The 12,447-nt window shown below is 51.4% G+C and overlaps 1 protein-coding gene across 2 annotated transcripts; it reads left to right on the forward strand.

Moving 5' to 3' along the window:
- Nucleotides 1-767: 767 nt before the first annotated feature.
- Nucleotides 768-4,068, forward strand: ZNF688 (zinc finger protein 688). 2 transcript variants are annotated; one of them, XM_047837869.1, is made up of 3 exons: nucleotides 1,003-1,747; nucleotides 2,058-2,171; nucleotides 2,933-4,068. In XM_047837869.1, exons 1-3 carry the CDS (start codon nucleotides 1,552-1,554, stop codon nucleotides 3,451-3,453), a joined length of 831 nt encoding a protein of 276 aa, XP_047693825.1. In that variant the 5' UTR covers nucleotides 1,003-1,551; the 3' UTR covers nucleotides 3,454-4,068. The 2 variants fall into 2 exon arrangements, with proteins under 2 accessions (XP_047693826.1, XP_047693825.1); XM_047837870.1 differs by lacking the exon at nucleotides 2,058-2,171 and having other exon boundaries at nucleotides 768-1,747.
- Nucleotides 4,069-12,447: the final 8,379 nt, after the last annotated feature.

Below are 12,447 nucleotides of genomic sequence, written 5' to 3' on the forward strand. Positions count from 1 at the left end.
AATCTTGAAAACTTTTTGCCTATTTCAGAAATCAGAAACGTAAAGGCCACAGATTGCAGGATTCCATTTCTGTGAAATATCCAGAAAAAGTAAATGCATAGAGACAGAAAGATTCGTGATTACCATGGGATGGAGGAAGGGGAGAATGAGGAGTGGCTGCTCAAAGGGTTGGGGGTTTCCTTTAAGGGGATGAAAGTAGTGCTAATGTTTGCATATTATTAATGTACTAAATGCTATTAAATTTTAAGGTATAAAATTAGTTTTTGTTATCTGTATTTTACCACAATCAAAAAAAAGTGTAATGACTGGAAAGTGTGTACACGGAGACATTCAGGGGTGACATCTAAGACGTATATTTTGTTTTGAGTGATGGTTAACACGGTTGTATGCATTTGTCAAGACTCAGCGAATTTTACATTGAAGAGCTGTGCGTTTTACTTTATGTACAATATAATTCAAATTAACAAAAGAGTTCAAAGTGGTCTTTAGGGAACACAGTGAAAAGGGTACGGGGAGCTGCCTTTTTCATTAAAAACCTTTGCATTACTTTTTAAAAACCATGACTATTAGTTAATTTGGAAAAAATTAAAATGTAATTAAAAATGTCCCCATTCCGATTCCAACCTCACCAACCAAGTTCTCCCCCTGAGCTCCAGTCCAGAGACTGACAGCCGTCCCGCGATGCAAGGAGTCGGGCGCGATCCACAGCCGTGGTCCCAACGGTAAACGTGTACCTGGTTTCTACCTCGGCTGTACCCCAGGGCTTGGCCAGAGCATTTGCGTCTCTGGGGCTGGGGACCGGATTCCAGATCCTGCCGCGGGAAGGCAAGGAGGGACAACGTCGAGGACACAATGCGCAGCTCCACACCTGCCGATGGCCGCCAGAAGTTCCACAACCAGCCGATCCAGGGGCGCTTCCCAACGCTCCACTCGCCCGGCCGGCCGGGCGGTGCGGCCTCTTCCTGCTCTTGGAACCAATCACCGGTCGCCTGGCAGTGCAGGCAAAGAGCGGTGCTGGAAGCCACCGTCCGTCCATCTTTCTTGAAGGCAGGAAGGCTCCGCCCCTCAGCCCACCTCTACCCAGTTCCCATTCCGCCCCGCCCCGCCTATCTCTTCTCCCACCCCACTTGCAGCGGCCATTGTGGTTGAGGGCAAGTGGCCGCTGAGGCCAGAGAAGCCAGATAGGCGCCATGTTTGATATGATCAAAGAATGGCGCCCTTAAAGAATCCAGAGACAACTGGAGCCAGGATGTCGCCATATTTTCTGAAGACACCTTCCGGGTCTCTTAACCCGGCTGTCTAAATCCAAGCTGCCATGAAGTGAATAAACACCGAGGGGTTTTGTTTGTCCCCATCACACCCCCCCCCCCCCCCCGAATCCCTAGCAGCCAGTCCCTGCTACCTCGGTGCCCTCGACTGCGTCCGGACGCTAAGGCTGGGCGGGGCCCCGGCCTCCGGAGCCCTTCCTGTGGACGACGAAAGCTGAGGCCGCGCGCGGGGAGGCAGTGGCCTGGGGGACAGGGCGGCTGCTGCTCGGGGCCGGGAGGCCCCATGGCGCCCCCCCCAGCCCCGCTCCTGGCGCTGAGACCGGGGGATACCGGGGTTGGTTGTAAGAAGCCTGGGGCCGTGAGCTTCGCGGACGTGGCCGTGTACTTCTCCCCGGAGGAGTGGGGGTGTCTGCGGCCCGCGCAGCGGGCCCTGTACCGGGACGTGATGCGGGAGACCTACGGCCACCTGGGCGCGCTCGGTGAGGCCCCGGGTCAGAATCCCCCCCCTCCTCCTTCACTGGGGTTCACAGGGGAGATGACGTGAGGACCCAGAGGATTGTGAGCTCTAATCCCGCACTATTCCACCAACAGCACCACAGCCACCTCCATTCCCAGGGCTTCAGGTTAGGGAGTGCTTCCATCCGGCATCCGCTTCCTTCAAGCAGGAGCGTTGCAGAACTTGTCCAGCTTGAGCATAAGTTCTGAGGAGGTGCCCTTACCCTGGCAGGGGGATGCCATCTTCCCAGGACAGCCTCTCAGGCCAGCACTGTGATCCCTGTTCTCTCCCAGGATTCCCAGGCCCCAAACCAGCCCTCATCTCTTGGATGGAACAGGAGAGTGAGGCTTGGAGTCCCGCCGCCCAGGATCCTGAGGAGGGGGAAAGCCTGGGAGGAGCTCTGAGAGGTGAGGGATTGTCCCATGTCCCCCCTCCCCCCCCCCCACTTGGCGCTCCAGGGCTTCCTGTTTCACAGAATTTTCTTTTGAATCCCCACTGCCAGCGTCCCTAAAGGAATTAAAGAGACTGCCAATGTTGGATATTAAAGAGGAAAGAAGACAGACCTGGTACAAAATTTTCAGAACTTGGGACAGTAGTCACGTTAGGACCAGAGTAGGAGAAGTAGGAGCCCAAGTCCAAGACTCTGGTTTCTAGGTCCCACTTGGAGAAAACACCAGCCATTCTTCCCTTTTCAAGAACAATTAAAAACCCCTAGGAATGGAAGCGGCTTCAGGTCTGCCTTTCACATTCCTCAAGCAAGGCAAAGTGGTACAAGAGAAAATGCCCAGTAATCAACAACTTGGTTTCCCCCCCATCACCATCCCCTAGCCGAATGCTCTTGTGCAAATGTTTCCTCGTCTGTAAAAGTCTTACCCTACAAAAAAAATTGAGAAAACACAACAGTAATAGCTACTGTTTTCTTGAGCATTTGCTAAATGCTTAACATGCTTCTACTGATTTAATCCTCCCGGCGACCCTATGAAGTAAAGAAACCTTTGAATCCCATTTGCTACATTGAGACACCAAGGCCCAGATAAGTCACGCTTCAAAGCCTGTGTTTTAATCGCTGGACAGTACTTTTCTGACACTTCCTAAGTAAAAGAATCCTATAACCTGAGACGGTGGAAGCAAATGTGTTTTAAAACGTATCTTAATTCCTGTTTCCCAGGAGGCACCCCAAACAAGAAGGAAGAGGCACCAGAGGAAGGGCCAGGAGCCAAGGGACCCAGAAAGACTCCTGGGAAGGAGCCTTCTAAAGAGCTGGTTAAACACAACCCTGACTGGACCGTAAGAAAGGTTTCGGCAAGAGCACAGCAACCCACCAACGCTGCCTGGAACCAGAGCACAGGTGTGCAGCCCTCGGTCCCGGTGCCCGGCGTGGACACTCAGGACAGCCAGCGGCGTCACGTGTGTGCGGACTGTGGCCGCCGCTTCACCTACCCCTCGCTGCTGGTCAGCCACCGGCGCATGCACTCAGGGGAGCGGCCCTTCCCCTGCCCCGAGTGTGGCATGCGCTTCAAGAGGAAGTTCGCTGTGGAAGCCCACCAGTGGATCCATCGCTCCTGCTCTGGGGGGCGGCGGGGTCGGAGGCCTGGGATTCGGGCTGTGCCTCGGGCTCCGGTGCGGGGGGACCGGGACCCGCCGGTGCTGTTCCGACACTACCCGGACATCTTTGAGGAGTGCGGGTGAGCTGCTCCAGCAGGCTGGGGTGGAGCCTGACCTTGGACTGCCTGGGCCCCCCAGGGAGGCTCCTGAGTCAGGGATTTGGGAACCAGAAATTCATCCCTTGGGCTTCCCTCGAGGATCCCTCAAGTTTTCAAACTTGTAAAAAGAAAAGTGCCTGTAAAGATTCAAATAGATTAAACTTGACGCTACTCCCCTCTCAGGCTTTCTAAAAAACTGAAGAGGGTAGACTTTTCTCAAAGTGTTCATCTCAGCAGCGCATGCCACCGAGATCTTTCTGGGGTCTCAGATCTTGCTGCTTCTCTACAGAGGAAGCAAATGCTGAGGGGACTAAGGCCTGGGGAGGCCCCAGGGGGTGGCGAAGCCCTGGCTAATTGACAGCAGCAGGGAGTCTGGGAAGTGAAGTGGGTGGAAAGAACACAGATGCACCTATCTAGTCTCTGCAACTTGTCCCCAGGCACAGCTGGTAAGTCACATGCCATCCCTGAGCCTCAGCTCCCTCACCTGTAAAATAGAGATTCATAATATCTACCTCAGAGGGTTACTGTGAAGGCTGAAATTTTAACAAGGTAGTATGTACAACATAGTAATTGTGCAATAAACATTTGTGGGAAGAACAAATTATTGTTGATATTTTATGCACTTTAAAGAAAATGTAAAGAAGCCTGCTAAAGAGGCAGGGCATGGATATCAGCAGCCACATTTTGCAGATGAGTAAACTGAGGCTCTGAGAGAAAAAGTGATTTTCTCAAAGCGTCACTGCTATAAGGCAGCAAAGCTGGAAACTGACACAGTGCCTAGAAATCTGCCACTTTATTTTTCTTTTTAAAACTTATTTATTTATTTTGAGAGCGAGCGAGCGTGAACAAGCGAGTGGGAAAGGGGCAGAGAGAGAGAAAGGGAGAGAGGGAGGGAGAGAGAGAATCTCAAGCAGGCTCTATGCTGTCAGCACAGAGCCTGACACTGGGCTCGATCCCACAAACTATGAGATCATGACCTGAGCTAAAATCAAGAGTCGGACGCTTTACCAACTGAGCCACTCGGGCGCTCCTATCTACCACTTTCAATGGGCAGTCCTATCTGGACAGAAAACAGATCAGGGGCTCAGGTGTGGCTGAGGTGAGAAAGGAGGCCTGGGTGGAGGCCTAGCCCTGCCTTCCTGGGGGAGTCTCAGCAGGAAACAGAGTCCCATCAAGGCCGGTGACCTTGCACTTAGAAAGTGCCATCAGCATTCAGTGGCCATATGTTGAGTGGCTTCTGTGGGAGACTGCTAGGTGGTAAGGGAATTCTGGGATAAATTAGGCCGATCCCATTCATTCATTCAGCAAACACCCTATGAGGCCTCTGTGGGTTTTTGTGCTGGGCTCCAGGGACACTCAGACTCACTCGGACTCAGGTCCCAAGTTCCATGTGGGAAGATAGTGATTGGGGCTATGATGGAGGAAGCCCAGAGGCACCACCTAACCCATCCTGTCTGGGAAGGGAATGCAGGAAATGCAGCTTGGAGGAGATGGTTGTGCTTCCCATGACATGAGTAGGAATGAGAGTAGAAATAGAGCAGAGTAGGAATTGGTGTGTGTGGGAGGGAGATTTTCAGGCAAAGGGAGCCTTGTTTCATAGAAAGGATAAAAATCAGCACGGCGTGGAGTAGAGGTTAAGAGCATGGTCTCTGGAGTCAGGCTGTCTGGGTTCGGACCCTGACTCACTTGCTTTATAGCGGTGCAGTCTCTAGCAAGTCACTTCTTGCCCCGCCTCTCATGTGCTTTAGTCTCTTCATCCATGAAACCTGGATAATAAAAGCACCTACCTCATAAGAGTGGTGTAAGGATTAAATGAGAGGGTACAGGGGCCCCTGGGTGGCTCAGTCGGTTAAGCGTCTGACTTTGGCTCAGGTCATGATCTCACAGCATGTGAGTAAGGGCCCTGCTTCAGGCTCTGTGCTGACAGCTTGGAGCCTGGAGCCTGCTTTGGATTCTGCGTCTCCCCATCTCTCTGCCCCTCCCCTGCTCACGCTCTGTCTCTCTCTCCCTCAAAAATAAATAAACATTAAGAAAAGAAATTTTTAAATGAGATAATACAGAAGAGAACCTGGCACGTTAGAGTTTAATAAACAGTGGTTATTGTTATTCCAAAACAATACAAAATAGTATGTGAAGAGGGCAAGGAGGAGACCTGGGCAGGTCTTCTGATTCAAGGAAGGTTTCCTGGAGGAGGTGGTTCAAACTGGCCTTGAAGGAAGGGAAAGATATCAACCAGATGAGGCATGTATAGGGAGTGGTCAGGGGCTCCACCTGAGTGGAAGGTAAAGAACCAGGTACAGAGTCATAGGAGACACCTGCAGTAACCTGGGAAGGTCACAGATCCCAGCAGGAGGGCTTGGGGTTTACCCTGTAGGGACTCAGGAGCCATAGAAAGGTCTTGAATAGGAGCAGGGCTATTTGACTAGTGCCGTCTGAAGATGTCTTTGTAAAACAGTGTGGAATGTGAGTAAGGAGACGGGACTAGGAATCTGTTCGGCATTTGCTCCCAGGTAAAGGTGAGCGAGAGCTGCGATCAGGCTAAAGACTTTTTCTTTTCCTTTTGTTTTTTTTTTTTAGGTTGGTTTATTTTTGAGAGAGAGAGAGACTTCACGTAGGGGAGAGGCAGAGACGGTGAGAGAGAATCCCAAGCAGGCTCCATATAGCACGGAGCCTGACACAGTGCTCAATCCCACGAACTGTGAGGTCTTGACTGGAGTAGAAACCCAGAGTCAGAAGCTTAACCGACTGAGCCACCCAGGTGCCCCCAGCAAGACTTTTTCTTGCAGCTGCTCTGGTTTGCTGACTTTTGAATTGGGGAGAAAGATACTCAGGAGAGGCTTCTGCCATAGAATCTGCATGGCTCGGTGACTGACAATATGAGCTATGAACAAGTAAGCCCCAGAGGGTTCAAGCATGGAGACATGGAGCAAGGGAGCCAGCAAGTGGGAGGGCGTAAGAGGCCAAGGGATGACCAGTCCTAGAGGGGGATGAGTCAAAGAGAAAGGGAAGCTGGAGAGAAGAGGCCCCACCAGGGAGGGAGGAGCAGAACCAGGCACAGTGTATCAAACACAGAGTTGCCCAGGCCAGCATACTGCACAGAGGGAGTGCTGTCTGCTTTCTTTCTCGTGTATCCATTTAACAAGTAACAAATAGTAAGCATTTGCCATGAACTAGGCACTATTCTCTGTGCAAGATACAGCAGGGAAAACAGACATAGGAACCATTTTGGAACTTACTTTTGAGAAGCGTGGGGAGAGACAAGTGATAAGCCAGTACCTAAGTAAGACAAGGTATTGTAACTAAATAATAAGTACTACAAAGGTACTAAGACAGAGATGTGCTCGAAGTGCCTGTTGCAGATGGGTACTTAGGCCAGGTCTTGGTACAGAGGAGACCTCTGAACGGAGTTCCAAACGATGAGAAAGAACCAAGGGGAAAGGGGTCAAGTGGCAGGATGTGGGAGTGGGGGAGCGCAGGGTTTCAGAGGCTGGGAGTCGGGGGCAGGCAGGGGTTCCCAGACAGACGGAATAGCAGACGCCATGCTCTGAGGTAGGGATGAGTTCGGGTGAGGTGCAGAAAGGACACTGGTGGCTGGATGGAGGAACTGAGTGGAGAAGAATTACAGGTGAGCTTGGAGGAGGGGGAAGGGAGTGGGTCACAGGACTCTGGCTGGCCACGGTGCCAAGTCTGGATTGATTCTAAATATATTGGGAATTCACTGGGTTATGATTTTTCTTTTTCTTTCTTTTTTTTTTTGTCTTGTGATAAAATATACACAACGCATTTTACCATTTTAAATATTTTTAAGTGTACAGTTTAATGGCATTAAGTACATTCACATTGTGTGCATCCATCACCACCGTCCCATCCCTCTCTAGAACTTTTCCATCTTCCCCAGCTGAAACTCGGTACCCATTAAACACTGACTCCCGACTCCTTTCCCCAGGCTCCTGCAACCACCATTCCACCTGCTCTATGAATTTGACTGCTCTAGGGACCTCATAGAAACCACTGGGAGGTTTTTTGTTTTGTTTTGTTTTGTTTTTTAATGTTTATTTTTGAAGGATGGGGGGAGGGGCAGAGAGAAAGGGAGACACAGAATCCGAAGGAGGCTCCAGGCTCTGAGCTGTCAGCCCAGAGCCCTACGTGGGGCTGGAACCCACGAGCCGTAGATCATGGCCTGAGCTGAAGTCAGACACTTAACCGACTGAGCCGCCCAGGCGCCCCACCACTGGGAGGTTTTAAGCAGAGTGTCAAGGTGAGGTGATTTGCAAACCCATTCTGGCTGCCCTAAGAATGGGCTGCAGTGGGACAAGCAGAGTGGAAATGGAGAGTACCAGAAGGACCAGAGGTAACCACTGAGAGTTAAAAGGACAGGACCTGTCTGTGGGCTGGATGTGGGGGCTGAGGCATCAGAGGAGCCTGGAATGATGATAAGGTTTTGGCTGAGTGAGGAGGTGGATGGAGGAGACAGTTCCTGGGGGGCCCTGGGGTGGGGGTGGGGGCGACGACAGGGTGGACTGCAGCATTTTAGAGCTGGAAGGGAGCGCTTGGGAGCTGGTTCCAAAGTTTAGGAAGCTGTGGGTGGAACAGGTTTCTTTGCTGAGGAGGGGTGTGGGGAAGAATGCTTGTTCTTTCCAGAAGCTCTCCTGTAAATACTGTTCCACAGAATACGCTCTGAGAAAGGCTGAGGCCCGATCTTAAAGACCTTATTTAAGATCACACAGTTGAATTAGGGGCAGAGGTAGGCTTGGAACCCAAACCTCTCGATTTCTCAGTGGGTGAGCCTGCTCTTTTCACTACACCAGGCTGCAGTGTCAGATGGATGGGACAGGCGAAAGCTGGAAGCCCAGACACCAGCCAGGTGACCCAGGCCCAAACCATCAAGGGCCTAAGCAAGAGGAGCCCACTGGTGACAGATGCAAACAGAGTGCCTTTTGGGAAGCCTGTCACCCTTCCTCCAGAGCAATTTCACATACCTCCTAAACACCTGAATGACACACACATATATTTTTTGCCCTGACATGACCCTTAAATGCAACCCTTTTACTTACTTTCAATACTTACCAGAACCTGTCATTTTTTTCCTCTTTACATTTATATGACAGTATGGAATTGTACATGCGACCAGAAACAGCCCTTCTGCCCTCCTAACCACCTCGTATTACAACTGCATCTTGGTCACCTGGCTTGAAACCTTACCTCTCTCTGGTTGCTGAGGTTGTACGTTCAATTGTTTGAGGCATTACAACATGAGTTCTGGAGTTAGGCTGCCTGGGTTTGAATCCTGGCTTCACCACTTACTAGCTGTGTGGCCTGGGGCAAGGTCACCCCTCGGGCCTCAGCTTCCTGATCCAGAAGGGCACTTATCTTTGAGGGATTGTAAGGGTTAAATGAGTTAACCGGAGGAAGCACTTAGAACAGTCTGGCATACAGTAAGTGATCAAAGTAACATTATTGATGTCTTAGTCGTTATCACAGAACCCACTGCATCCCCTGTACAGGCTGCCATTGTTCTCTTAGAGGAGCCTGGGCTTGGGAAATCCGGGGGCACCTTCAACTGGAGTATCAAAACAGTTGAGGGGCGCCTGGGGGGCCGACTTCAGCTCAGGTCATGATCTCATGGTCCCTGAGTTCGAGCCGCATCAGGCTCTGTGCTGACAGCCCAGAACCTAGAGCCTGGAGCCTGCTTCAGATTCTGTGTCTCCCTCTCTCTCTCTGCCCCTCCCCTGCTCATGCTCTGTCTCTGTCTCAAAAATAAATAAAAATATTTAAAAATTTAAAAAACAACAGTTGAGCCATGTCTTTCAGTAACTCATCTACTTTTTATACAGTCATCACTTAAATGGAGAATGCTGTTCATTTTCAGTAGGTCAGCAGGGGTCAGTACATTCAAAGTCTTCAGCTGCTTTTCTGGAACAGGCCTGGAGGAAGCAGGGCGAGATGGTGGAAGAGGCTCGAATTTAGTAGGAGTCTCAAGACCTGGAGTCACTAGGGTTGCCTGACCTTGGGAACAACTAGGTTTGTTTCCTCTTCAGTCAAATAGCTGAATTCTAAGGCATCCAGAGGCATCTGGCCCAGTGTCCTCCGTTAAAGACACAGCAAATGGGGGCGCCTGGGTGGTTCAGTCGGTTAAGCGACCGACTTCGGCTCAGGTAATGATCCCACGTTTCATGGGCTCCAGCCCCGTGTTGGGCTCTGTGCTGACAGCTCCGAGCCTGGAGCCCGCTTCGGATTCTGTGTCTCCCTCTCTCTCTGCCCCTCCCCTGCTTGCTCGCGCTCTCAATCAAAAATAAATTAAAACATTACAAAATTTTTTTTAATTAAAAAAAAAAAGACCTAGCAAATGTATGGAAATACCACAGACAGGCTATATCTGGAGGCATTTAAGAAACGGTGAGGAGGCGTCACAGAATATCATGCTGTACCTTGCAAATGAAAAAATTATTTTTGAGCAATGAACTAACTTGCTACACATAATCTTTCTTGTAAGACCGGAATGGGCCTTCTGACCCGGATTGGAAGAAGGTCGCCAGGCCGGCAGCCCCTAGTCCTGGCCCCCTTTCCCTCCGTAGGACCCCGGGCCGCCGCCGGCGCTCACGCACCGGAGCCTCTTCCCCTTTGCCTCGCCAAACCGGAGCACAGACGCCGAAGCGGCCACGGCCATCTTAACTATGGGCAAGAGGGTCTCCCAAGAGAACTGGCGGAACAGAAGACAACTCGAGGGTGGAATACACCAGGTTATTACCACCAGACCCATAATGACGCTATTAAATGCTTCGCTCTAAAACTGGAAGTCGCTGGAGTGCCACCATCTTTTCTGAGGGCGCCTTCATTTTCTCGGACCTGGGACCACCAAGTTCGCGTAACGGACCTTTTCTTGCCGTCCTAGAGCGGCCCCGCCGAGGCTACTTCCGGCCCCCTAGGCCCGGAAGAGCCCAGCTCCCCGGAGGTGGAATCCCGGGCGTCTCTCCTTGGTGCTTGGGGGTGGGGACTCCGACTCCGTCCTCGGCCAAGTTCCCGGCGCCCTGCTGAGGTGCCCGCTAAGGCCGGTCAGGAAGGAGGAGGGGAGAAAAGGCCGAGGGCTGCGAACTTCGTGAAGGTGGCCGCGTATTTTTTTCCCCGAGGAATGGGGGGGCCGTGCCGACGGCCGTGTGCTGGAACGTGATGCGGGAGACCTACACCTACTTGGGTGTGCTCCGTGAGGTCTGGTCGTCCCGCATCTCAAGGGAAGGGGGCGGGTGAGATCCGTAAGTCTGGGTGCCAGACTCACCCCCACTTCTCCCCTAGGTTGGGTTCGTTTCCCGTGATCCCCGCCAGATCGGCCTAACTGAAACTTATAACTGATCCTCTTCTGCCCGACACCTCCAGTGGCTCCCCAGGACTTACGCAAAAAGTTCAAAACCTGTGTACCATAGCGTGAAAGCTCGTGGCATGCTAATCTCCTTTTCCAATTCAAACCCAATCTCTCCCTACAGGCGAATGATCCCATGGGTTCCAACTACATGGAATCTGTGTTTTGGAGGACAGACATCTAACTAGATGACCCTAATGCAACATCTTTTGTGAGCCCTTCTGTCTCATGCAGGAAGACTCAACTGCAGCTGTTTAGCTCTATAGCTCTGCCTGAAGGTCTCCCTACTGCGCCCCCATAGCTAATAGGTGACATCTCTCTCCCTTAGTGTAAATGTAGAGCTTAGTGTAAACTTAGAGCAGGAATCTTATCTTGGTTCACCAATGTCTCCAACACCCAGAACATCTAGAACAATGCCTGCCACACAAGAGATGCCCAATATGTTTTCTTTAAATAATGAGTTGTTTCTTGAGTGCTTTGGGTTCTTCCCCAGGACTCCCAGACTCCAAACCAGTCCTCATCTCCTGGGGGGAGCAGGAGGCCCAGCTGTGGGGTTTAGATGCTCAGGATCCCCAAGAGGATGCCAGAGAGAAAGAAGGATGAGAGGTGGGGGTAATGTCTCAGTTCCAGCTGGAAGGGAAAGTTTTGTTGAACAAGAAACACCATCTACGTGTTCCTTACTACTTTTTGCTGACCTGAATTTATGATTACCCACCGGAGACTGGAGTCTTGACCTTCTCTTTCTCAATTGACTGTGGCATCCAGTGGTCCCATGGCCAGGTCACAGCATGAATCATCCAAACTTTTACAGTAGCAGTGTATGAATTAAAGCTTTGGATGGAGGGCGTTCACCTTTTTGTCCCCAGGTGCCTGTACCTTGTAACAGCTGCTCCTCTGGATGAGGGTATCTCTTTGGGTTGGTTTCAAAGTAGAAATGGCCCTGACTTGTGACCCCCTCGATTGTGACCAACACAGTCTAGGTGCGTGCTTCCAGGGGCTAGGTACTCATCTGCAGTTGTGAAGGTTGAGTAGAGTTTGAATCTACTGTGTTTCACAACAGCCACTCAGAAAAATGATACATTTGGAAGGGGCCAGCAGAAGGAGTCTATTTGGGAGATGTCATGAGCCCCTGGGGTGGAGAGACACTAGCTTGGCGTCTGAGCCTGTGGCCAAGGGTGCCTGTATGTAGCCAGGCCTTTCCCAAGCCCCAACTCTACACCCAGCCTCAGTGTCTGCTACTCACACAGCACCCTGCACCAAGTGCAGGCATGATTTGCCATGACCTTTCACCTGGAGAGGGACCCTTTGCCTGCAGCTAGTGTGGCCACTCCTGCCATAACTAGTACCTTTCATGCTCCCTGCTGACTCACACAGGCAATTTGTTTTATTCCTGTCTCTAGTGTGGGAGGTACTTTAGTCAGAGAACCACCAGGAGACCCCGGCCTGGTGCCATGGCCCTCAGGGGCTGACATGGGTGTGAATCCTGCCCTGGGTTCTTCCTCAGGAGCATCCAGACCCCTCTGTGGGTTTTCAGCACTCCCAGAGCTCTTCTAGGCCTGTGTGTGAGAGGCACCACCATGAGGAGTGGGCACTGACAGATGAGAAAACACCATTAGTCTTATGGAA

This window comes from Prionailurus viverrinus, chromosome E3 (assembly GCF_022837055.1).
Source record: "Prionailurus viverrinus isolate Anna chromosome E3, UM_Priviv_1.0, whole genome shotgun sequence".
NCBI classification, from domain to species: domain Eukaryota; kingdom Metazoa; phylum Chordata; class Mammalia; order Carnivora; family Felidae; genus Prionailurus; species Prionailurus viverrinus.

Coding starts and splice junctions, on each gene's coding strand:
- ZNF688 (XM_047837869.1), top strand. CDS start 1,552: ATGGCGCCCCCCCCAGCCCCGCTCCTGGCGCTGAGACCGGGGGATACC. Junction 1,748..2,057: donor CGGCCACCTGGGCGCGCTCG/GTGAGGCCCCGG, acceptor GTTCTCTCCCAG/GATTCCCAGGCCCCAAACCA. Junction 2,172..2,932: donor CCTGGGAGGAGCTCTGAGAG/GTGAGGGATTGT, acceptor CCTGTTTCCCAG/GAGGCACCCCAAACAAGAAG.